We start from the raw sequence: 27,987 nt of genomic DNA, 5'->3' as shown, positions 1-27,987 counted from the left end.
AATAATAATAATAGTAATGGTAAGAGGAGACTCATCTTGATTGTTAAAAACAAAATTAAAAAAAAAACTCCTTTCAGTTTTACCCAAATTAGTTTAACAGAAATTTTCTATAAAAACAAATGACGACTAAATCTATCTTCAATTGCTAAAAACGAGGGGGGACCCTTTTTCCGATTACATTGACCTTAATAAATTTGAACATTAACAAAATTAAAAAATGGAAAGGAAAAGGGTAGGAAGAGAGGCAGGCGCAACGTTACCAACTTTTCTTTCCATTTCTTACACACACCAACAGCCAACCCACATCTCACCCCTTTCCCTTCTTCTCTCCCTTCCTCCTCCTCCTCCTCCTCCTCCTCTTTATAAATCTCTCCCTCTCCGTCATGTGCCTTCTCTCTTCATCCTCCCTCTCCTCCTCCTCCCTTTCCCTTTTGGATAGCCAGAAAGATTTATATATAGGAGGGATTGGATTGGATTGGATGTGAACAGTTCGACCTCCACCACCCTCTCTTCTGCTTCCCTCTTCCATCTAGAGCTGGATGAGTTGGGCGGAAACGGTGGAGGAAAAAGCAAGCATTAAAGTCGACGATTCCCTCTTTTATTTTCTTTATTTGTTTATTATTGGTGGTGGTGTCGTCGTCGTCGATCGGTTGATCCAATAAGGAGAGCAGAGCGGAGGAGGAGGAGGAGGAGGAGGAGGAGATTGGTGATCGCGATCTTCTTATTTGTGGAATCCTACTATGCCGCCTCGCAGATCTTAGACGCGCCTCTACGATCTCTTCTCACCTTCGCATCTGACGCGCCAGCTTCAGATCGGTGAGTTTCAATTTCTTCTTCGTTTTTTTATTTTTTTTATTTTTTTGCTTTGCCTGATTGGAGAGCGTGGAATCCGATACGGTTTATCTGATTTTGGTTCGGTGGATTTGGTTCTGTTTCGTCGGACTCCGCGTTGTTGGATTTTGGTTTGGCCAGTCTGGTTGGGTCGAGCATCGGTCTCGAGCTTTCTTCGGTGGATGCGTTTTGGTCAGATCTACGCCACGGCTACCGGATTTGTCGGGCGGCTGGGGACGTCTTCAGCTGTCGTTCGTGTTTGATTAGATCTAATTCGCATCGATGGCCTACTTCAAAGTGATTTTTTAATCGCTGTTTCATCCGATTGAGAGGGCATTATGTTGATCTTTTTCGTGTTTGTTTGTAATTGATCAAATTGGGCTTTATCCGATGACAATTGTCACGAGCGAAGTTTAAAGACCTTTAATTTGCAGAAAAGAGAATGCAGACGGATCTTGGGAAGCTGTTCATTGGCGGGATTTCCTGGGACACCAATGAGGACCGTCTCCGGGAGTACTTCAGAAGCTACGGCGAGGTTGTGGAGGCTGTGATTATGAAGGACCGGAACACTGGCCGTGCTCGTGGTTTTGGGTTCGTTGTGTTCTCCGACCCAGCCGTGGCTGAGCGAGTCGTCATGGAAAAACACATGATTGATGGCAGGATGGTAATTGTGTAGCCTTCTCTGTTATCTTTAGTCATTGATATGAACATACACATCCATAAATAATCTATATGTCTGTATGCTTTACTCCTTGCATATGATGTGGAATTATGGGCTATAAATACTGTTTGTTTGTTTTAGAAAATCCCTGTTATAGCAGAAATTTGTTAATGAACTAATTATACTGACTACTTAGCTGATCAATTTCTCAGGTTGAGGCTAAGAAGGCTGTTCCAAGGGATGACCAACAGATCCTTAACAGAAATGCTAGCAGTGTCCATGGCTCTCCAGGTCCTGGTCGTACCAAGAAAATATTTGTGGGTGGCTTGCCATCTACTATAACAGAGAGTGAATTCAAGAAGTACTTCGATCAGTTTGGAACAATCACTGATGTTGTAGTGATGTATGATCACAACACCCAGAGGCCTAGAGGATTTGGTTTCATCACATATGACTCAGAGGATGCAGTGGATAAGGTGCTATATAAAAGTTTTCATGAGTTGAATGGCAAGACTGTTGAGGTCAAGAGAGCTGTGCCTAAGGAACTCTCCCCAAGCCCCAATATGCGCTCTCCTATTGGTTCATATAACTATGGACTTAATAGGACAAACAACTTTCTCAGTGGCTATACTCAGGGATATAATCCAAGCTCATTTGGTGGATATGGAATGAGGATGGATAGTAGATTAGGTCTTCCTAGTAGTGCAAGAAACAGCTTCCCTTCATACAATCCTAGTTTTGGTATGGGAATGAATTTTGAACCAAGTTTGATCCCAAGCATTGGTGGGAATTCCAATTTTGGCAACAACATTGGGTATGGGCGTGGTTTGAACCCTTATTACAGTGGAAACTCCACTAGGTTCAACAATCTGATTGGTTATAGTGGTGGTAGTTCAAACACTAATTCATTTTTCAGCTCAATGCCTCGTAATGCATGGGGTAGTGGTGGCCTCAATTATACTACGAATTCTGCAAGTTCCAATGCCTACATGTCCCATGACAATGGGAATCTTGGTGGATTTGGAAGTAATGCTTTAAACTGGGGTAGTACTACTCCTATCCCATCTCAAGTTGAAGGGAACACTTCAAGTTACACTAGTGGGAATCTTAGTTATGGAGGTGCTGACAATAATTTTGACCTAGTCAATGGAGGTTTCAGAAGGAACAATGGCCCTAGTGCTTTGAAAGCTTCCCGTGCTGGATCAAATGGTGGATTCGAAGAATCCTATCCAGAACTCTATGGTCACAGTTCAGTTTATGGAGATCCAACTTGGCTGTCTCCATCTTCTGAATTTGGAGGTACTAGTTCATTTGACTATGCACTAGATAATGTGCCTTCAGATATTATAGGCAAGGGCTCTGCAGGTTTCCTGGGTGATTATAACATTACCAATAGACAACCAGATAGAGGTATATATATATATATTTTCAAATCTAGTGATTTTACTTTTGTGTAAGCATTGTTTGTTGTATAATCATTATATAGCCTTGAGCTTGAGGATAACTATTGAATGTCTATTTGTGATAACATTACTGGAAAGCATGCTTACTGATAATTAATAGTTCCATTTTTCAGGCTATGTTTTAATTCTTCAGCATTTAGGTTTACAAGTTATATATATTTGATGTGGATCTCTTTGTTTTGATATTAGTAATAACGTTGCTACTTATTTCTGAGCAAATGTATGCATATATTCACTAATGTGCTTATAGAACTTGTGAATAAAAGGTTAATCTCATTTTCCTACTTCCTTGTTCGCTGGATGTTATAGAACTTGTGTTGCATGTTTGACCATTTCAGGGTATCATGGAATATACAAAATTAGCATTCAAAATCACCAATCAACCAACCTTTTTTGCCCTATCAAACACTGGACAATGTCAGCTCTAGTTATCTATTATATGATATAGTTTGCCAAAAAAATTTATTATCGAGATTATATTCAGGTTTTATGGTCAGTTAACTACAATATGCTAAAAACTTCAGACCATCTCATTATGGAAGAATGAGGATTGAAAAGGCATAGGCTATAATTACATTTCTAACAGTTGCCTGAACACAATTCAAGCTCTAGAATTAGGTACTTCATGACACTGCTTCAAGAAAGTGGATAAACGAAAGGAGATAGAATAGTTGTCCATTAGCTTTGAGGCATATCCATATGGAATGTATATCATAGTGAAAAGTAATCCCTCATTAACCTTCCACTCCTTTCTTTGCGTCTGGGGTGCTTGACCTAGTGCAGACATGGGTACATTTGGTAGGTTTTTCCTGTTAAGCTGAAATAGCTTCATTAACTAACACTGGTATCATTGGGCTGTTCATACTCTTGAATATTCACAACAATTATGATTGCAAGTTTTTTATGTTTATATCCTAGTTTTTTTTATCCTAGTTAAAAGCACCAAAATAATCATTTGCTTTCAAGTGCTAGTTGTCTTCTTGTGTACCTTAGCATGCCACTAACATGTTCAACGCCATTTGCATAGATCAGAGCTTGCAAGGCTAGAATTCTTAATATTCAGGTTTTTGTGTCTTAGGACTTCACACAATGGGCTTTCACATTCTTTCTGTTCTGTGCGCTGACCTTGTGCACTTAGAGTGGTATTGTCAAATACTAATAGAAAAGCATTCTTGCACATCACAATTATAAGTTTCAGCTTTTGATTGAAAAGGGCATTCTTGAACAATAACTCTATCTTCTTCTTATCTAAATTTTCTGCAAGTAAAAGAAGATTTGGCTGCATTAAATTAGCAAAGGATAATCATTTTGTTAATATATTCCTCTTTATTTTGGAATTCATATAACAACTAACTTGGTCGATCCTAAGTATGATTGAGATTGAGGATTCATGTATTGTCATTTATCTTAATGTCTGAAGTTCTCAAACAAATTAATACAGGAGAAAACCATGTGCTCAATCAACAATGGAGTTTGCATTGCCATTCCTGCTCTCACTAAAATAAAACCTTATTGGTCCATTGATTTGTTTGCGATTCTTTGCAGGCCACAGTTTAACTTGGTGGAACATAATTATAATTGCCCAACTGAATTTAGTTCATTTGAATTTCAAAAATGAGAATGTTAATATGTTGTTTATCATCAGCACATTTAAGAGGTCAAGGTTTGCCAAGCAAACTGCAAAGATCTTAATGAGTTCCGTCAAAAACAAAGTTTGGTGCTTATGCAAAGACAACAATATACCAAAATATTAATTAGGCTAGATTTAGGTGGATTATTCCTTTTCATTTGTTTCTAGGAATGCTTTCCTGAGGCTTCATCTTCCATTCATTTTTTTCTCTTGTTGCTATGTGAAACAGTAGTGCACACGCCAAGGGATTGTTCATTCCAATTATATGGATCATCATCTGCATTCCAATTATAACAGACAACTATATTTGCACATTGCATGACTTATTCCTTAGCATCACATGGAGTGTGTGGGAACGTTTGCATTAGATTGTCCCTTTTAGAATTTAATGCTTCTTGATCACTGGAAAAAATAACGTTTGCATGGCTTATATTAGAAGCTTTGTATGCAGTGATGTAGAATCGGAATTCTGCTTCATAAGAAATTTAAGAGCTACAATATTATTTCAAGATGTTACCATTCCAATTATATGGATCATCATCTGCATTCCAATTATAACAGACAACTATATTTGCACATTGCATGACTTATTCCTTAGCATCACATGGAGTGTGTGGGAATGTTTGCATTAGATTGCCCCTTTTAGAATTCAATGCTTCTTGATCACTGGAAAAAATAACGTTTGCATGGCTTATATTAGAAGCTTGGTATGCAGGTGACGTAGAATCAAAAATTCCGCTTCATAAGAAATTTAAGAGCTATAATATTATTTCAAGATGTTACCATTTAGGTTACACAGATAACGCTTCTTTCGCATAGAAATTTTTGACTTAATAGTGCCATCTTTAACAAATGACTTGTATGCAACTTAAGGTCGCGCTACCATTTTTGGGTATGTTTGAACGGTTATATTTTCCTGTTGTCAGTTTTTACTTGTCAAAATGAGAGATTTCTGCTAATTGCATGTGTAGCGGAGTGCTAAGTTTTTTTCTTCTCCATGTTTTTTGTGTTACAAAGTTGTCAAAGGAATCATAACTTGGTTTATAGTTTGGAATACTAGAACATTTCCCCTTGTAATTATTTTCTAATATTCTCTTTTTCTTTTTATTTCAGGAATTGCTACATAAAGCCATATTTTCCCAGGATCTAAGAACATCAATAGATGAACAATCATGAAGTCAAATGCATGGCTTTGAATTTTACATATCTCATAAATTGTGTCGGTTAATTTAATAGTGCTAATCAGGGCAGTGGTCAAAAAAAAAAAATAGATTCAGAAGATTCAAAATAAAGATTATTGTGTTGAGGTTTGCACTTCAAGTTTCCTTCCATTTGTTAAGTAGGTTTTGTTTCAGCATTTGATTGAGATGTAATCTTACTGCGGGATGCATTCAGAATCTTTCGGATTTATGCAACTGATGTTGCAAGTAAACCAAGTAATCCTTCTGAAAAAAGGGAAAACAGCAAACTATTGTAACACCTGGCAAAAATGTTGCTTCATGAATTGCCAGGCTTCAATTTTCTTTTCTTTTCTTTTTCAAATTGTTTGTCGTTTGAGATGTACCAAGGATTTGTTTGATTTTGTTAGCTTGGAATTTACAGGGATACTTTCTGTTCCCAAAATAACTGTTACATATTGTGATTCATTCTAAAATATAGAGGTTCGTTGGTCATATTCGTGTGTACTGTTCCTGTTCGATTGTTTTCGCTATATTTTTTTTTTCCGTTTGTTTTCTATAAGGAACAATGATATAGTTTTTGTCAGTCCTTTGACGTGATTTTTTTCCTCAAAAGTGTTTAATTGTGATTAGGTAAATTTTGTGAATATGATGGGGATTTTTTTTTTATTAGTCATAACGTCGAACACATCTTTCCATTAGCCTTTTGTTTAACTTCACTTATTCTACAAACTTGTCAACAGATTCATCATTATCAAAATGCTACTATTTTCATTTGCATAATTTTCTTTGAATTTCTTTGTTGATCTCCTGGATTATGGTGCAATGATAAGGTATTTAAATTGTCATTTAGATATCCGTGGTTTAATTTTCTATCGTTGTATGAGTGAATCCTTACTAATAAGAAAAAAAAATAATAAATCTAATTAGCCTCATTGACTAGTCCTAGAGTGATTGATTCGATCTCACGGAATTTTTCCACCGATCATCAGAGTAAATCAGGAAGCGCTCGCAGCGAGCGGTTAAGAAGTCCAACATTCTTTGATTGCACGCCCTACTTGGAAAAAAAATTCTACAAATTTGTTATAGGTGAGGATTGAATCGTGGATGTCTGAGTGACAACCTAGATGTCCTACTGCGGTACCATTGCCCACAGGACTATGGCGAGGTCGGGCGGGTTACCACGGAATTTTTTCATCGGCCACTAGGATAAATCGGGAAGCGCTCGCAGTAGGCAGCTAAGAAGCCCAGCATTCATTAGTTGCACGCTCGATTTGGAGGAAAATTTTTTACAAGTTTAACATAGGTGAGGATCGAATCGTGAGTGCCTAGGTAACAACATAAATATCTTGCTGCTACACCATAGCCTCGAGGGCAATGGTGTCGTGGTAGAACATCCAAGTTGTCACCCAAGTATCCGTGGTTCGATCTCCAGCTATGGTGTATTTATAGGAATTTTTCTTTCAAATGTAGCGCGCAACCAAAGGATGCTAGGCTTCTGGGCTGGCGGTCGCGCGCGCTCCCTGATTTACTCTGATGGTTGGTGGGAAACTTTCGTGGGATCGGACCGGTCACCCCCAAGGATAGTCAATGAGGCTAACTTGATTTATCATTTTATATTTTTATATTTTTGTCCCGGGGACTATGGTGTCGTAGTAGGACATCCAAGTTGTCACCCAGGTACCCGCGGTTCGATTTCCAGCTATGATGTATTTGTAGGAATTTTTTCTCTAAATGAAGTGCATAATCAAAAGATACTAGCAGATAGCTACATGACAACCTAATCCTATCGTGGTACCACGACCCCGAGACTAATTCTTACAAATAAAAAAAATGATTAACCAGGCTGGGTAATGTCGAGCTTGGGTTGACTGGTCCGACCCCACAGAAGTTTCCCATCAGTCATCAGGGTAAATCGGAAAGCGCTCGCAACGGTCAACTCAGGAGCTCAACATCCTTTAGTTGCGTGCCCCATTTGGAGAAAAAATTTCTGTAAATTCGTCATAGCTGAGATTTGAATCGTGGATGCCTGGGTGACATAGAGGCTGCTTCAATTGTTTCATATTTACCTTTCATTTAAATGGTTGAGTTTCACTGTTTCCAAACTTACTCATCTTCTTATCACGATTAATTAAGGATGTGACCCCACGGGTCATCCAAGTTAATAAGTGATGACATGTTTACCATATGAGATCGCGGGGTCGAACCACAGGATTATCGGGGCATAAATCCCCAGACTCTGTGTACCTCACCCCACCACCACTTAAATCGGATGTGACGGAAACGCTGAGGACGATCGATTTAACCTTTTGTCACACGATTCATTAAGGATGCCTCGGGTTACGCGTGCAATGGTAAATATTAAATATGTAAGATGGATTCTTAGCGTATCATTGTTTCGATCCTCAGTTGGAGCATGCACATTCTCTATTTCTAGCGGAGTGGTTGTGCAACATAGCACAATGTTTTATAAATCAGGTGGGGTCTGGCGGTTCACATTTGGTGGAGCGACTGTCTATGAAACGTGTGTTGTAAATCTAATGGGGGTATTGAGCTATCCTACCGTGATAGACGAGCTATGAACGTTGGCTACTAACGTATTAACTGTGAGTATTTTCGGATCTATTCTTATAGTTAATAGAAAAATTTTATAAGATAGCAGATCACCTTCATAAATAGTCATTTAAAAAAAAATAGATAGCAGCTGGATTATAAAAATAATAATTAATAATGATTTGTCCTTATAATTTTGATTACCACCAGAGATGCCATTAAACAATTCCATGAAGGTGGGATTACAGGAAAGCAGAGCCTGAAGCCTTATTATTCAGTGCTGGGTATCGCATAAGCATCAAACAGCTAAGCATGCTAACTAAAGCAGCATCCACTAGAAGGTGATGAACTTGCTTTGCATAATGCCTGATCACAAAGCAAAGATCTAGAAGTAATACCCGCTTGTGTCATCCACGTTGTTGCAGATGCATTCTCTAAATGCAAGCAATGCCTTTAAAACCAAGTGGATCAAATAGTTAAATCGTGATCCGCCCTTTTCACTCATTCGGGCTCCGACGGTAGAACCCCTAGTATTATAGAATTCCACCGATGAAGATAGAGGATATCGCCCCTTGTTCCGTGTAAAAATCATCCTCCATGCTTGAATTTATGGATCTGTCACTATCAGACCTATAGTGGCACGGTCCTCCGGTGTGCTCGTTACTGGAGTCCTGTAAATCAAAGAATGTAAGTTGAGGGCCGGTGTGATCCCTCCAACGATCAAATCAGCGACAGACTGAAGTGAGGGTCCCATGGGTGTGCATGAGAAAGCTCGAAGAAGACGAAGAGAGTTGTCTTCGTATAAGAGAAGAAAATCACTCCTTCCCTTATGAAACATTATATAGTCATGAAGGTGGAAGGTCCACGTAAAACTTGCACGCTAGCCCTAGAGAGGCTGTGTGGATGACCCCACAAGTGAGGCATTATCCATAGGTCAACTATACGAGTAGGTCGTTGCGTTGGGGGCGACAGCTATTGGCTAGTTTTCCTGGTGTTATCTAGTTGTTAACTCGACGTCGCTTTCTAGATAGACAACTTCGTTGGGGTTGATTTTGTATCAGGGGCTATTAGAGGTTGAGGTTATAGATAATCCGCTCAACTAAGATTCCTTTTGGTCCTGTAATCTGCCACGCCCCAGAGGAGTCCCTACCCGTCAAACGGATAGCATTTCCCTTGAAACTATGACAATATAAATCATATATACATCGACAAGATATGTACATCAGCCCACATAACTAGAATATACACAACCACGCAATTATATACACAGTCCACTCGGTTGGAATAAAATAATCACAACCACGCAGTTATATTAAACAACCCACACAGTTGTACTAAAAACATAGCGGAAAATGAAAGAAAAGCCCACACAAACCAAATAGATACAATGTGTGCCGGCATGACTTAAACACAAATACAACACCAAAAATAATGAAATAGCCACATGGCTAGACACCAATACAATGCCAAACCAATAAAGAATATATGAAAGAAAATAAGAGCGAAGTAAAATCGTCTTCTGATGTGTCATAGGACCGACAGACAGGATACTTTAAGCGACTCCACAATCATCTATCTGTTACCTGAAAATATAAAGATACAAATGGGGTGGTGAGTGCGGGTCACTCAGCGGATAATAGATAAGATAGTGCATAGTCTATATAAAACAATGGAGATCAAAGTATACAGTCTCAGTAGAGAAATAAGAACATGATCATATACTGACATAATCAATAAACACACGTACCAGTACCAATCTAACACAGATGGTATAATGATCATTATTAACATAATGAATACACATAACCATATCGACATAATGAGCACATACCCAATCTGGAATCGACACATACGGTAATAATGAACAGCACTCACCGGGAATTAGCAACAAATCTGCTCGTAACACCTGAGCAATATAAATCATAGCGTATACATGTATAATAAATGACATGTATGCAGTATGACAACCATATGCAACAATCATATCTCAAACAAGTGCAACACATCATAATCACATGCAACTAGTATCGACTAGGCATGTATGCAAATATATCTCCACAGATGCACCACACATCATATGCAAATGTACATGCATGCCACATGGTCACCCCCGCCACCTCTCAAGACATCACGACCCCTGTATGGCCGAGAGGCTTAGGTCTGTGACAATCGTACTAGCCTCCACTACATCACCGCTATAGGACGTCCGAGGCGGACGATTCACTAAGTAGTTATCTAACTACATAGCATCAGAGTCTCTGACTATTCACATCACAAGCCCCTTAACTATTGAACCCTCCAGACCCACTACTCAAGAGTGGTCGAGGTGGACAGAGTAATACAGAGCGACCTAGTGAGCAGGACAAGACAGCGACAACTGCTCCAATTACCACTACCCATGAGTGGCCGAGTGTGCGGCGCTAGATATGACTGATGACTCTCCCACACCACAAGGGAGACAATGGTCGTCAGCATGTAGTGAATGATAAACATGATAAATAATCATGATATCGACACAATTATCATCAATGCAACAACTCAATCATCATAAACACAACCAGTGTAAAGATTCAGCTAACACCTATATGTATAAGTAAATCCAACTGGTTTCTACTAAACAACAAGTACAATAAGTAGAAACACTAGACACGTACACACCATACACGTATGTGTTGGAACCCCAAGGTGTTTTGATGTGATCAAACAAGTTAATGTTGGTGCAGCGGGGCCGACAAGAGGGGATGAATTGCCTGCAAACAAAAGTACCCTTCTCAAAACTTTCAACTCAAAATAAAAGCAACAATAAAGTAAAGTAACAATGACAGAAAAGAAAAAGGGGCTCAGCGAATTAACTTGGTTACAACCGAGACGGTTGTTAATCCAAGGCGGTTGAACATGTGCACTAACAGAGTCTCCTTCTCTGAAGGCAGAGAAGTCTTTTACACTTTGAAAGCTGTTACACATTACTTGGAAATGAAATACAGAGTTGATTTTCGTTAATCCCGAATAGCTGTTCGAGACCCCTTTATATAGGGGTTCCAAGACTTATCCATTTCACCTGATCTTCGGGATCAGGATTTGACTCGAGAGGGATCGGTCGACTGATCCCCAAGTTTGGTCGACCGAACCTGCGTACTTGGCCAACCTTCCGTCCAGATGTAGTTGTGGATCAAGCCTGTGTTCAATCAACCGATCTCATTGTTCAGTTGACCGATCAAGCCAACGGTCTCTCCCTAAGCTGGCCCGATCAGCATGCTCGACTAAGTCTCTGGTTTATCTCTGGTTCGGTCGACCGATCAGAAGATTCGGTCGACCGATCAGCAAACGGTTGGTTGCTGACGCGGCTGTTGACGTGTCACCAACGGCTGGCTTCTGATGATAGGGATTCGGTCGATTGATCATGGCTTCTGATCGACCGAACACTTGTCAAGTCAACTTCCTGGTTGACTTGCTCTGGTTCTGCTCGCTTGAGTGATTGCGGCCAACCGGAATAGGGCTCACTCGAGCCCAATTCCCGGCCTTCTCCTCGAGTAGTCTTCCGTCCTGGCTTTACGTCTCTCAAACATCGCACACGTTCTTCTCACCCATCGGTGTACTCTTCCGCAGCTCTCTCGTCCTTCGGACGCACCGAGCCCGTCGGCTCCCTTCCCGTGCCGTCCTTCTCACTAGCTGCGTCTTCCGCTCGACTTCCTGCGCTTCTAAGCTCCTGCACACTTAGACACAGGGATCAAATACAAACAAGACCTAACTAACTTGGTTGATCACATCAAAACAACCACGAGGTCCAATAATCTCCTCCTTTTTGATGTGCATCAACCCAAGTTCAAGTTAGAGTAAAAACAAATAATAATTTTAAGAAAATTACTAAACTAACATTTTAAGCACAAAAATTACAATAAAATTTGCAACATAGTAATTTTAATTTTCCTAACTCCTCCTAAACTTGTTACTACTCTCCCCCTTTGATCACAACAAAAACTTTTAATATACTAAGTCATTTCCAAAGTCCCAAAAAATTTTCTAAGTCATTTGAAAATTTTGCTAAGTAAAAATTTAATATTATTTTCAGAAAAAATTAGCTTAGATAAATTTTAAAAAAAATCTACTTTTAGAAAAGATTTTAACTTTTTTAAAAAAAAAAATTGAGGATTTTTCTAAGTAAAAATTTCAAGCAAGAAACATTTTTCTAGATATAAAAATATTTTTGAAGAATTTTCAGGAAAATGTTTAAAAACTTTTCAAAGCATTATCTATTTTTAATTTTAATGCTTTATCATAAATTTAAACATTTCATTTCTATATTTGGCTTCTAGGTAGTGGCGAGACACTAGGCCTTCTTGGTTATTGGAGCAATAACTACTTTCTAGTCAAAGTCTCATAAAGAAATCTTAATGTTTAATTTTCTCACTAAAAGCTCTTAACTTATAAAAATTTTAATCTAGCAAAGATTTTGTAATCCAATATAGATTCCTTCCTATTGGGTTATTCAAAAATTTAGGGGGTACATAGTTTCTAGGAATTTTTCTAAGTTGTCCCTGATGTTTTCTAATATACCAATTTAATTTTCCATAAATTCTTAGTTTAGATTTTGGGAATTTATTAACGTATGCATCATTATTTTTCAATTTATTAATTTCAACTTTTAATTTTTCATTTTCTAATTTTAAATTATTATACATTTCTAGTGGGCATGCTTTTGCTAGGTTCAATTTCAATTCAACATTTTCTTTTTCTAATTTTGGAAGATCTTTTGTCAGCACTTTGATGAACTGAAAAAACTGAGTTGGGGTAAAATCACGTACCTTACTTACCTTGGTGATACTCCTCCTTCATTGCAACTTTCTTCTTCTTCTGATGATCCTCCTGTTGGGACCGAAAAGTAGCTAGAGGGGGAGGGGGGGTGAATAGCTCTTCGCGTGCTCTTCGTCGGCGTTGCTCGTTTCTTCAGAGATATGCAGCGGAAATATAAGAAACAAAAGCATACAACGCTAACAAGGATGGTTTACTTGGTATCCACCTCACAAGAGGTGACTAGTCCAAGGATCCACACCTACTCACGCACCCTCCACTATGAATAACACTCCTTTATGGTAACTACCAAAGGCGGAGAAGCCCTACAACACTCTCAATACAAGAAGAAGAAAGGGAAATACAAGATAAGCAAAAGCTTACAAGATGTACAATAAAAACCCTAACCCTAACTTCTTCTTCTTGTTTTTAATCCGCCTCTTGACTTGGAAAAGCCTCCAAGAATCTTCAAGAACTGGCGATCTGGACTTGAGAGAAGTGTGGAGAAGTCGTTGTGTGGATCTAAGATGAAATCGTGAAGTTGTAGCGCAGCCATCGCACGCCTGCAGCTCAAATGCGACGCAACGGTCGGATCCCGATCGATTCGAAAGCTCCCAATCGATCGGGGAGGCTTTGGATCGATCCACGGATCGATCCAAAGCGCCTCTGTGCTCTGGGAAAGCGCCTGGATCGATCCACGGATCGATCCAACGCTTATTGCACGAACCAGCAGCGTCCCAATCGATCGGCTGATCGATTGGGACCTCTCGATCGATCCACTGATCGATCCAGATGCTCTCTGTTCGCTGGGAAAGGCCTGGATCGATCCACTGATCGATCCAGAGTTGCTGGGGAAAAGCCTGGATCGATCCACTGATCGATCCAGCTCTTGGTTTTTACCCAAAACCAAGTCCCAAGCCTCTCAAACCAACATTCGGTCAACCTTGACCTGTTGGTACATCATGCCTAGCATCTGGTCACTCCTTGACCTGCCAGGTCTCCCCACCAAGTGTCCGGTCAATCCCTTTGACCCACTTGGACTTTTCTCTTCGTGCCAAGTATCCGGTCACTCCCTTGACCTACTTGGACTTCTACCAGATGTCTGGTCAATCTTGACCGATCTGGATTTCCTCATGCCAAGTATGCAGTCAATCCTTTGACCTACTTGGACTTCCCAACACCAGATGTCCGATCATCCTTGATCCATCTGGATTTTTCCTGTGCCTGGCTTCACTCACCAGGACTTCCAATCTTCCTAGCTTCACTCACTAGGACTTCTCTTCTGTCTAGCATCTCTCACCAGGTCTTTCACCTAGCTTCACTCACTAGGATTTTGACCTGGCTTCACTCACCAGGATTTTCACCTGGCTTCACTCACCAGGATTTTCTTCTACCTGGCTTCACTCACCAGGACTTTCTTCTGCCTGGCTTCACTCACTAGGACTTTCTTCTGCCTGGCTTCACTCACCAGGTCTTTCACCTAGCACTCACCAGGATTTTCTTCTGCCTGGCTTCACTCACTAGGTCTTTCCTCCTGCCTGGCTTCACTCACCAGGACTTTCTTCCTGCCTAACATCCCAGTTAGGACTTCCCAGTCAAGTATCCGGTCATCCTTGACCTACTTGACTCTTCTTAAATCAACCTTGTATTGTCAAACATCGAAACCCAAACCAAGACTCAAGCTTGGTCAACTAGGTCAACCTTGACCTAAGGGATGTTGCACCAACAATATCCCTCTTTTTGATGTTTGACAATACCAACACTATCACTTACAATACCACATGTAAGTTAGGCTAATCTCATAGCCTAAACCTTCTTCATGCCACTAGGTAATGAATACATAAGTTAAGCCCTTCATTTTCCCCCTAAGAGGGCAAACTCCCTCTAGGTAATGAAAGCCTAACTTACTCCCTTTCATTCTCCCCCTATTGGCACACATCAAACCATGCCCCATTTTTGGGCACACATCAACAAATTCACTTGTTGAAAACTCTCCCCCTGAAGAGTTGCTCATCGTTGTTCACAACTTCACTCGTTGTGATCAACACGATAATGAAGGTTTCATACCCTTCATTATCCTTAACCCTACATTCTCCCCCTAATGTAAGCAAATGCCCATCCTTGAGCATTATCCACTTGAAACCACTTGAACAATGAGGATATCCACTCCCCATTAAGGTTCAAACGCTCAACCTTGAGCATGTTCTTGACGGAAGGTTAAACACCTTCCAAGGTTCATGAAAAATAATTTTCATGTCTTTAAAGAGTCCCTCCCTCTAAAGACATGGTGGTAACTTCTGTCATTGCACCAACAATAACTTGGAATCCCTAAAACTTTAGGAAACCCAATTTTAGAAGTTTTGAAGTTCAAATATTCAAAATTTGAAACAAACCTCAACCTAAACTTCAACTTAGCCTTCCTTAACCAATCCATCCTTGTTTTCCACACGAAAACACTCTTTTTATGTATACAAATGTATTTTCAGGGGTTTGGAATGGTTACCTAGACTAAAATAGGTTCAAAGATGCTGAAATCAGACCTTCCCAGCCAAAATCAGCATCTTCGATCGATTAGAGTTGGGTTCCAATCGATTGAACCCTTCTGAATCGATCCACTGATCGATTCAGTCTTCTTGGATCGATCCAGCGAGCTTCTGCTCGCGAGAAATGCCTTCTCAATCGATCGGCTGATCAATTGAGGCACTCCAATCGATCCACTGATCGATTGAAGGCCTGAAATTACTGAAATTCAATTTCAGCCAATTTCAGAAACCCCTAGAAAATTCTACAAAATTCCAAAAATCGTAAAAATTTGTGTAAACATTATTTAGGGTATAATTTATCATGGAAAAATAGTTTTCAATAAAAATACATCATATTTTCAAAGATTGACAGAAACTTGAGAACTTACAAAAACTTTAGTGTTTTCTTCAAGTTTATGTCTAACTATTCAATGGTGATTACTATCAAAAGATAGCCTTCACCAAGGTTTTCCAAAATTATTTTAAAAACATTTTCAAAATCAATATCCCACCATATTCCTTGGGCTTAATGCACATTACTTGTACATTAGCTTTCCCAATGATGGGAAAACACATAACTATATGTTTTGATGAACTTAAAACTAAAAAAAATGCACTAAATCAACATCTTGAGTTTTGTTCGTCATCCTAACATCTCACTTGTATCTAATGTGCACTAAAACACATACAAGTCATCTTATTGGTCTTTGTGAGATATAAAGTTTGGTTTTGCCCTAATCTAGGGATCATGCATATCTATCTAGGCATTTTGTGGATATTGAACATCCACTTAGGATGTTACTTGTTAATACCACTTGTTGACAACACTTGTTGAAAACACTTGTTGATAAATGTCATTTGTCCTTGCTTTTAAGGAGTTAAACATAATGCATGATAATGTTATGGCATACATCAAAATGAAATAGCTTTCAAAAGAAAGATTCCTATAATTACATGATGTATGTATGACATGACATGGTATTTTTGTATTTTTCATAATAAGTCATGAATGAAAAATATAAAACTAAATATGGTGTTATGGCATGTGATGGGCAAACATAACATGGCAAGGTTTAGCATAAATAAAATTGCCTAGATTACCTATCTAAGTATCCTTAACCACTTAGCTAACTCAAAATATACAACTTGTTTTAACTTAAAACGTTAAACCTAGATTGTCGTAAATGCTTCAAAGAAATGCCAAAACCTAAATTGACATTTATATTTCTCTTGATTTGTTTATGCCACTTAAAAATTAAGCATATCCTCAAATGTTGGCATATTCCATTTTTCTTCAAGAATAATCACATAAATCAAGGCCCGAATTGCCTTAAATTTCTAAGAGAATACCAAAATCCCAACTTGATATTTCTCTAGGTTTTCCCAATTTATGTCATTTTAAGATAAAATCAATTTTCCACCATTAGGCACATTTTACTCTTTCAAGGAGTAAATAATAATTCCATTTCATTTTCAAAGGTTAACAAAAACCTTGAAAATGTTCCTTGAGTGTCAATTTCCTCAAAGTTGGGTTAACTACCCTTCTAATCGGAGTTGACACTCTCTAACCCATTTATGGGGTAGAGAAGATGCTCCTAGGAACCCAACACCTATTGGTGCTCCTTGGATGCTCTAGGTACTCACTAAGGATAACTTCCCTAGATACCTTCCTAGTGACCTTGTTGGGCTTCTTAGAAGCCTTGGTCACATTTTCTAGGTCAACTCTAGGGATAGTCTCCCTTGTGACCTTGTTTGTGACTTTCTTAGATTTCTTAGAAGCCTTAGTCACATTTATTGCAAAAATACTCTTAGGGATAACTTCCCTAGTATTCTTGACTTGACCACTAGACCTAGGGTTAGTTCCATAACTATATGGAATCTTATGGTACGAAATTTCATCCTTCTTAGCCTTAGGTTTGTATCCCAAACCTCTATGGCCATTGGATGACTTTGATACTCCTAGACCTATATTTTTACCCTTAGACCCTTGTGTCATATTTGTGATTTTTCTAAGAGTCTTCTCTAATTTATCAAGTCTTGATCTCAAGACTTGATTTTCCTTCCATAATCCCTCAACCATAGATTTTTCACTAAAATCATGATTTTTCTTCTTCTTAGGTACATACCTAGAATCCTTAGGGTTCTTGCCTAAGTTTCTATCTACCTTTCTAACCCTAGATTGAGAGGTTTTGGCATGATAAGCTACATGATTTTCCTTAACGCTATCATGCTTCCTATTTTCATGGTAAATAACATTAAAATGATATAAATTTGACCTACCATGCTTTTTACCATTTTGCAAGGAAATAAGCTCAATAAAAGATACCTTCTTTTTTACCTTGGAGGCTCCCCCTTGAGTTGAGCTTCCTCCATGAGCCTTGACCACCTTCTTCCCATTAGGGCATTGACTTCGGTAATGTCCCTTTTGATTGCAAGAGAAGCACACAATGTGCTCCTTGCTCTTCTTTATTCCGGGGATGGTCTCCTTGGGCTTCTCCTTGCCCTTTAATGCCACTTGACCCTTCTTCTTGGCCAATTTAGGACATTTGCTCTTGTAATGCCCATGTTCCCTACATTCAAAGCATATAATATGATTTTTATTATTAATTGAAATGTTTATACCTTTTTGTGTAGGGATGACACTTTCTCCTTTGGATCCGGAGGTAGAAGCTTCCTCTTGATCCGAAGATGATATTCCTCCATTTTATTTTGCTTGACTTGTGGAGGTGGAAGCTTCTTCATCCTCTTCTTCTCTTGACCCGGATGTGGAGGATTCTTCTTGCTCTTGTTCCGGTGTCAATAAAGATTGCTCCCCCTCAATCCTAGAGGTGGAGGCTTCACCTTCTTCTTCATCTTCATCCTCTTGTACATGAAAAAAGGAATATACTCCTTCCTTGCTCTTTTGATTGCTCTCCTTTGAGGATGAAGCTTCTTGGACCTCCTCTTTGGAGGTTGAGCATCTCTCAACCTCGGAGTCCTCCTCTTCTTGGTTTTGATTCATTGAGTCGCCCTCTTTGGATTCTCCTTGATTTGGTACAGTGGAGGGGATCTCATGAATCCTTGCCAATTTGCTCCAAAGCTCCTTGGCATCTTCAAACTCTCCAATTTGCTCCAGGATGTTGCTTGGCAATAAATTGACCAAAAGCTTGGTCACTTTGTCATTGGCCTCACATCTTTGGATTTGGTCTTGGCTTCACTTGCTCCTCTTGAGTACTTTTCCCTTGGAATTTGTGGGAGCTTCAAAACCTTCCATGAGAGCAAACCATTGCTCTATCTCCACCATTAAGAAGTTTTCGATCCTTGATTTTCAAAGTTTGAAGCTTGTAGATGTGTATGGTGGAGGCACCCTCGTGTCGAATCCGAGTCCATCTCGGAATTTCATTTGAAGTTGAGCTTCTTGTGATGAAGTCTTCGACTTGTAGAATTGCTCCAACTTCTTCACCCTCTAGCTTTCCTTGTTTTGTTTGCCCCTTCCGGCGATGATTCCGGTGAAGAGCGGCCTCGCTCTGATACCACTTGTTGGGACCGAAAAGTAGCTAGAGGGGGGGGGGGGGTGAATAGCTCTTCGCGTGCTCTTCGTCGGCGTTGCTCGTTTCTTCAGAGATATGCAGCGAAAATATAAGAAACAAAAGCATACAACGCTAACAAGGATGGTTTACTTGGTATCCACCTCACAAGAGGTGACTAGTCCAAGGATCCACACCTACTCACGCACCCTCCACTATGAATAACACTCCTTTATGGTAACTACCAAAGGCGGAGAAGCCCTACAACACTCTCAATACAAGAAGAAGAAAGGGAAATACAAGATAAGCAAAAGCTTACAAGATGTACAATAAAAACCCTAACCCTAACTTCTTCTTCTTGTTTTTAATCCGCCTCTTGACTTGGAAAAGCCTCCAAGAATCTTCAAGAACTGGCGATCTGGACTTGAGAGAAGTGTGGAGAAGTCGTTGTGTGGATCTAAGATGAAATCGTGAAGTTGTAGCGCAGCCATCGCACGCCTGCAGCTCAAATGCGACGCAACGGTCGGATCCCGATCGATTCGAAAGCTCCCAATCGATCGGGGAGGCTTTGGATCGATCCACGGATCGATCTAGAGCGCCTCTGTGCTCTGGGAAAGCGCCTGGATCGATCCACGGATCGATCCAGCGCTTATCGCACGAACCAGCAGCGTCCCAATCGATCGGCTGATCGATTGGGACCTTTGGATCGATCCACTGATCGATCCAGAGGCTTTCTGTTCGCTGGGAAAGGCCTCGATCGATCCACTGATCGATCCATCTCCTGGATCGATCCATTGATCGATCCAGCTCTTGGTTTTTGCCCAAAACCAAGTCCCAAGTCTCTCACACCAACATTCGGTCAACCTTGACCTGTTGGTACATCATGCCTAGCATCTGGTCACTCCTTGACCTGCCAGGTCTCCCCACCAAGTGTCCGGTCAATCCCTTTGACCCACTTGGACTTTTCTCTTCGTGCCAAGTATCCGGTCACTCCCTTGACCTACTTGGACTTTCACCAGATGTCTGGTCAATCTTGACCGATCTGGATTTCCTCATGCCAAGTATGCAGTCAATCCTTTGACCTACTTGGACTTCCCAACACCAGATGTCCGATCATCCTTGATCCATCTGGATTTTTCCTGTGCCTGGCTTCACTCACCAGGTCTTCCAATCTGCCTAGCTTCACTCACTAGGACTTCTCTTCTACCTGGCTTCACTCACCCCAGGTCTTTCACCTAACTTCACTCACTAGGATTTTCACCTGGCTTCACTCACCAGGATTTTCTTCTGCCTGGCTTCACTCACCAGGACTTTCTTCTGCCTGGCTTCACTCACTAGGACTTTCTTCTGCCTGGCTTCACTCACCAGGTCTTTCACCTAGCACTCACCAGGATTTTCTTCTGCCTGGCTTCACTCACTAGGTCTTTCCTCCTGCCTGGCTTCACTCACCAGGACTTTCTTCCTGCCTAACATCCCAGTTAGGACTTCCCAGTCAAGTATCCGGTCATCCTTGACCTACTTGACTCTTCTTAAATCAACCTTGTATTGTCAAACATCGAAACTCAAACCAAGACTCAAGCTTGGTCAACTAGGTCAACCTTGACCTAAGGGATGTTGCACCAACAATATCCCCCTTTTTGATGTTTGACAATACCAACACTATCACTTACAATACCACATGTAAGTTAGGCTAATCTCATAGCCTAAACCTTCTTCATGCCACTAGGTAATGAATACATAAGTTAAGCCCTTCATTTTCCCCCTAAGAGGGCAAACTCCCTCTAGGTAATGAAAGCCTAACTTACTCCCTTTCATTCTCCCCCTATTGGAACACATCAAACCATGCCCCATTTTTGGGCACACATCAACAAATTCACTTGTTGAAAACTCTCCCCCTGAAGAGTTGCTCATCGTTGTTCACAACTTCACTCGTTGTGATCAACACGATAATGAAGGTTTCATACCCTTCATTATCCTTAACCCTACATTCTCCCCCTAATGTAAGCAAATGCCCATCCTTGAGCATTATCCACTTGAAACCACTTGAACAATGAGGATATCCACTCCCCATTAAGGTTCAAACGCTCAACCTTGAGCATGTTCTTGACGGAAGGTTAAACACCTTCCAAGGTTCATGAAAAATAATTTTCATGTCTTTAAAGAGTCCCTCCCCCTAAAGACATGGTGGTAACTTCTGTCATTGCACCAACAATAACTTGGAATCCCTAAAACTTTAGGAAACCCAATTTTAGAAGTTTTGAAGTTCAAATATTCAAAATTTGAAACAAACCTCAACCTAAACTTCAACTTAGCCTTCCTTAACCAATCCATCCTTGTTTTCCACACGAAAACACTCTTTTTATGTATACAAATGTATTTTCAGGGGTTTGGAATGGTTACCTAGACTAAAATAGATTCAAAGATGCTGAAATCAGACCTTCCCAGCCAAAATCAGCATCTTCGATCGATTAGAGTTGGGTTCCAATCGATTGAACCCTTCTGAATCGATCCACTGATCGATTCAGTCTTCTTGGATCGATCCAGCGAGCTTCTGCTCGCGAGAAATGCCTTCTCAATCGATCGGCTGATCAATTGAGGCACTCCAATCGATCCACTGATCGATTGAAGGCTTGAAATTACTGAAATTCAATTTCAGCCAATTTCAGAAACCCCTAGAAAATTCTACAAAATTCCAAAAATCGTAAAAATTTGTGTAAACATTATTTAGGGTATAATTTATCATGGAAAAATAGTTTTCTATGAAAATACATCATATTTTCAAAGATTGACACAAACTTGAGAATTTGCAAAAACTTTAGTGTTTTCTTCAAGTTTGTGTCTAACTATTCAATGGTGATTACTATCAAAAGATAGCCTTCACCAAGGTTTTCCAAAATTATTTTAAAAACATTTTCAAAACCAATATCCCACCATATTCCTTGGGCTTAATGCACATTACTTGTACATTAGCTTTCCCAATGATGGGAAAACACATAACTATATGTTTTGATGAACTTAAAACTAAAAAAAATGCACTAAATCAACATCTTGAGTTTTGTTCGTCATCCTAACATCTCACTTGTATCTAATGTGCACTAAAACACATACAAGTCATCTTATTGGTCTTTGTGAGATATAAAGTTTGGTTTTGCCCTAATCTAGGGATCATGCATATCTATCTAGGCATTTTGTGGATATTGAACATCCACTTAGGATGTTACTTGTTAATACCACTTGTTGACAACACTTGTTGAAAACACTTGTTGATAAATGTCATTTGTCCTTGCTTTTAAGGAGTTAAACATAATGCATGATAATGTTATGGCATACATCAAAATGAAATAGCTTTCAAAAGAAAGATTCCTATAATTACATGATGTATGTATGACATGACATGGTATTTTTGTATTTTTCATAATAAGTCATGAATGAAAAATATAAAACTAAATATGGTGTTATGGCATGTGATGGGCAAACATAACATGGCAAGGTTTAGCATAAATAAAATTGCCTAGATTACCTATCTAAGTATCCTTAACCACTTAGCTAACTCAAAATATACAACTTGTTTTAACTTAAAACGTTAAACCTAGATTGTCGTAAATGCTTCAAAGAAATGCCAAAACCTAAATTGACATTTATATTTCTCTTGATTTGTTTATGCCACTTAAAAATTAAGCATATCCTCAAATGTTGGCATATTCCATTTTTCTTCAAGAATAATCACATAAATCAAGGCCCGAATTGCCTTAAATTTCTAAGAGAATACCAAAATCCCAACTTGATATTTCTCTAGGTTTTCCCAATTTATGCCATTTTAAGATAAAATCAATTTTCCACCATTAGGCACATTTTACTCTTTCAAGGAGTAAATAATAATTCCATTTCATTTTCAAAGGTTAACAAAAACCTTGAAAATGCTCCTTGAGTGTCAATTTCCTCAAAGTTGGGTTAACTACCCTTCTAATCGGAGTTGACACTCTCTAACCCATTTATGGGGTAGAGAAGATGCTCCTAGGAACCCAACACCTATTGGTGCTCCTTGGATGCTCTAGGTACTCACTAAGGATAACTTCCCTAGATACCTTCCTAGTGACCTTGTTGGGCTTCTTAGAAGCCTTGGTCACATTTTCTAGGTCAACTCTAGGGATAGTCTCCCTTGTGACCTTGTTTGTGACTTTCTTAGATTTCTTAGAAGCCTTAGTCACATTTATTGCAAAAATACTCTTAGGGATAACTTCCCTAGTATTCTTGACTTGACCACTAGACCTAGGGTTAGTTTCATAACTATATGGAATCTTATGGTACGAAATTTCATCCTTCTTAGCCTTAGGTTTGTATCCCAAACCTCTATGGCCATTGGATGACTTTGATACTCCTAGACCTATATTTTTACCCTTAGACCCTTGTGTCATATTTGTGATTTTTCTAAGAGTCTTCTCTAATTTATCAAGTCTTGATCTCAAGACTTGATTTTCCTTCCATAATCCCTCAACCATAGATTTTTCACTAAAATCATGATTTTTCTTCTTCTTAGGTACATACCTAGAATCCTTAGGGTTCTTGCCTAAGTTTCTATCTACCTTTCTAACCCTAGATTGAGAGGTTTTGGCATGATAAGCTACATGATTTTCCTTAACGCTATCATGCTTCCTATTTTCATGGTAAATAACATTAAAATGATATAAATTTGACCTAGCATGCTTTTTACCATTTTGCAAGGAAATAGGCTCAATAAAAGATACCTTCTTTTTTACCTTGGAGGCTCCCCCTTGAGTTGAGCTTCCTCCATGAGCCTTGACCACATTCTTCCCATTAGGGCATTGACTTCGGTAATGCCCCTTTTGATTGCAAGAGAAGCACACAATGTACTCCTTGCTCTTCTTTGTTCCGGGGATGGTCTCCTTGGGCTTCTCCTTGCCCTTTAATGCCACTTGACCCTTCTTCTTAGCCAATTTAGGACATTTGCTCTTGTAATGCCCATGTTCCCTACATTCAAAGCATATAATATGATTTTTATTATTAATTGAAATGTTTATACCTTTTTGTGTAGGGATGACACTTTCTCCTTTGGATCCGGAGGTAGAAGCTTCCTCTTGATCCGAAGATGATATTCCTCCATTTGATTTTGCTTGACTTGTGGAGGTGGAAGCTTCTTCATCCTCTTCTTCTCTTGACCCGGATGTGGAGGATTCTTCTTGCTCTTGTTCCGGTGTCAATAAAGATTGCTCCCCCTCAATCCTAGAGGTGGAGGCTTCACCTTCTTCTTCATCTTCATCCTCTTGTACATGAAACAAGGAATATACTCCTTCCTTGCTCTTTTGATTGCTCTCCTTTGAGGATGAAGCTTCTTGGACCTCCTCTTTGGAGGTTGAGCACCTCTCAACCTCGGAGTCCTCCTCTTCTTGGTTTTGATTCATTGAGTCGCCCTCTTTGGATTCTCCTTGATTTGGTACAGTGGAGGGGATCTCATGAATCCTTGCCAATTTGCTCCAAAGCTCCTTGGCATCTTCAAACTCTCCAATTTGCTCCAGGATGTTGCTTGGCAATAAATTGACCAAAAGCTTGGTCACTTTGTCATTGGCCTCACATCTTTGGATTTGGTCTTGGCTTCACTTGCTCCTCTTGAGTACTTTTCCCTTGGAATTTGTGGGAGCTTCAAAACCTTCCATGAGAGCAAACCATTGCTCTATCTCCACCATTAAGAAGTTTTCGATCCTTGATTTCCAAAGTTTGAAGCTTGTAGATGTGTATGGTGGAGGCACCCTCGTGTCGAATCCGAGTCCATCTCGGAATTCCATTTGAAGTTGAGCTTCTTGTGATGAAGTCTTCGACTTGTAGAATTGCTCCAACTTCTTCACCCTCTAGCTTTCCTTGTTTTGTTTGCCCCTTCCGGCGATGATTCCGGTGAAGAGCGGCCTCGCTCTGATACCACTTGTTGGGACCGAAAAGTAGCTAGAGGGGGGGGGGGGGGGTGAATAGCTCTTCGCGTGCTCTTCGTCGGCGTTGCTCGTTTCTTCAGAGATATGCAACGGAAATATAAGAAACAAAAGCATACAACGCTAACAAGGATGGTTTACTTGGTATCCACCTCACAAGAGGTGACTAGTCCAAGGATCCACACCTACTCACGCACCCTCCACTATGAATAACACTCCTTTATGGTAACTACCAAAGGCGGAGAAGCCCTACAACACTCTCAATACAAGAAGAAGAAAGGGAAATACAAGATAAGCAAAAGCTTACAAGATGTACAATAAAAACCCTAACCCTAACTTCTTCTTCTTGTTTTTAATCCGCCTCTTGACTTGGAAAAGCCTCCAAGAATCTTCAAGAACTGGCAATCTGGACTTGAGAGAATTGTGGAGAAGTCGCTGTGTGGATCTAAGATGAAATCGTGAAGTTGTAGCGCAGCCATCGCACGCCTGCAGGTCAAATACGACTTAACGGTCGGATCCCGATCGATTCGAAAGCTCCCAATCGATCGGGGAGGCTTTGGATCGATCCACAGATCGATCCAGAGTGCCTCTGTGCTCTGGGAAAGCGCCTGGATCGATCCACGGATCGATCCAGCGCTTATCGCGCGAACCAACAGCGTCCTAATCGATCGGCTGATCGATTGGGACCTCTGGATCGATCCACTGATCGATCCAGATGCTCTCTGTTCGCTGGGAAAGGCCTGGATCGATCCACTGATCGATCCAGAGGCTTTCTGTTCGCTGGGGAAAAGCCTGGATCGATCCACTGATCGATCCAGCTCTTGGTTTTTACCCAAAACCAAGTCCCAAGCCTCTCAAACCAACATTCGGTCAACCTTGACCTGTTGGTACATCATGCCTAGCATCTGGTCACTCCTTGACCTGCCAGGTCTCCCCACCAAGTGTCCGGTCAATCCCTTTGACCCACTTGGACTTTTCTCTTCGTGCCAAGTATCCGGTCACTCCCTTGACCTACTTGGACTTCCACCAGATGTCTGGTCAATCTTGACCGATCTGGATTTCCTCATGCCAAGTATGCAGTCAATCCTTTGACCTACTTGGACTTCCCAACACCAGATGTCCGATCATCCTTGATCCATCTGGATTTTCCCTGTGCCTGACTTCACTCACCAGGTCTTCCAATCTGCCTAGCTTCACTCACTAGGACTTCTCTTCTGCCTGGCTTCACTCACCAGGTCTTTCACCTAGCTTCACTCACTAGGATTTTCACCTGGCTTCACTCACCAGGATTTTCTTCTGCCTGGCTTCACTCACCAGGACTTTCTTCTGCCTGGCTTCACTCACCAGGTCTTTCACCTAGCACTCACCAGGATTTTCTTCTGCCTGGCTTCACTCACTAGGTCTTTCCTCCCGCCTGGCTTCACTCACCAAGACTTTCTTCCTGCCTAACATCCCAGTTAGGACTTCCCAGTCAAGTATCCGGTCATCCTTGACCTACTTGACTCTTCTTCAATCAACCTTGTATTGTCAAACATCGAAACTCAAACCAAGACTCAAGCTTGGTCAACTAGGTCAACCTTGACCTGAGGGATGTTGCACCAACACCTCCCCCTTCTTCTTCTTCTCTGAGTCCGAGTCATTTTCAAAGAGATGATTGGCCATCAGTGCTACTCCTGAGAAGGCTTCAACTTTTGACTCGGAGGATGAAAAATCATCCCTTGTAGCCTTCAGACTCTTGCGTGTTGAGGACGTCGATTTTTGAGGCTTCTCCTTGTGCTTTTTCTTCAATTTGGGATAATCATCCTTGATGTGTCCTTCCTTGTTGCAGTTGTAGCATCGGATCATCCTTCTATTGTGTTAATGTTTCCTCGACTGTGATTTAAACTTATTAGTTTTAACGAACTTATTTAATTTTCTTACCAGAAGAGCTGCTTCAATTTCGTCAATCGATGCTTCAGAGTCGGGATCGTTCTTTTTGGCTTGTAGGGCAATATTGAGGTTCGACTTCTCTACTTGTTTAGGCTCTGCAAGTCGAGACTCGTGAAGTTCGAAGGTAGAGAATAAACTTTCTAAACTACTTACCCCAAAGTCCTTAGAGATGTAGTATGCATCTACTAAGGACGTCCATTCAGGAGTTCTGGGGAAGGCGTTGAGCGTGTATCTGTTGGATCGTGATCGTTCGATAGAGGGGGGGGGGTGAATATCGATTTAAAAAAACGTCGAAAAGAGTTAAGCGCAGCGGAAAATATAAGCGAAAAGAGACAAGGCTAACACAGATTCGTTTTTACTTGGTTCGGAGCCTATGTCGACTCTTATTCCAAGGCCCGTACTCGTTGAGTACTTTCGTTGGGTAATTCACTAGAAATTTAAATATTGAATACAAATTGAGTACACAAATGCTAATAAAAATAATAATACCGACAAAAGGAAAAGAAAATAGTGCGTAGTCGGAGTAGCTTCGCAGCGTCGCAAGAGCACAAGAAAGTAGTCTGAGAGTTCTGAGTTTTCTTTTGAAGCTCCACCCTTGACCCCTCTTTTATAGGATGCTTGGGGCACCCGCAGCCCTTCGGAGCGCCCTGGTGTGATGTAGCCGACCCAACCAGCGAGCTCCACGTGTTGACGCCGCGATGGAGATAAAACTTGCCTCCGGGCGCCCAGATCCCTTCCGGGCACTCGGAGGTCCGGGCGCCTAGACCCGGACCACCTTTCTCCAGAAACTCCTTCTCCTGCAAGACAAGGTTAGTCCGAGAAAATGTATATCCTGCAAAATAAAGTGTTAGCACAGTTTATAATTTGACAAAAAGAATATTAATTAGATTCCGTCTCTCCGAGACTGGAATCTAGTCAAGATTTCGACTTAGAGTCCCGAAATGGTTCTAAGTCGGATCGGCGCCTAAGTTCCCTTCCCGAGAACGC

At 40.5% G+C, this 27,987-nt stretch overlaps 1 protein-coding gene across 1 annotated transcript; it reads left to right on the top strand.

Moving 5' to 3' along the window:
* The first annotated feature begins 281 nt into the window (after positions 1 to 281).
* On the top strand, positions 282 to 6,258 carry LOC122019786 (heterogeneous nuclear ribonucleoprotein 1-like). The gene is made up of 4 exons (XM_042577303.1): positions 282 to 816; positions 1,266 to 1,495; positions 1,705 to 2,902; positions 5,699 to 6,258. Exons 2-4 carry the CDS (start codon positions 1,274 to 1,276, stop codon positions 5,710 to 5,712), a joined length of 1,434 nt encoding a protein of 477 aa, XP_042433237.1. The 5' UTR covers positions 282 to 816; positions 1,266 to 1,273; the 3' UTR covers positions 5,713 to 6,258.
* Positions 6,259 to 27,987: the final 21,729 nt, after the last annotated feature.

Source organism: Zingiber officinale, chromosome 9A (assembly GCF_018446385.1).
Source record: "Zingiber officinale cultivar Zhangliang chromosome 9A, Zo_v1.1, whole genome shotgun sequence".
Lineage (NCBI taxonomy): Eukaryota > Viridiplantae > Streptophyta > Magnoliopsida > Zingiberales > Zingiberaceae > Zingiber > Zingiber officinale.
This window is presented reverse-complemented; position numbering and strand designations above follow the sequence as displayed.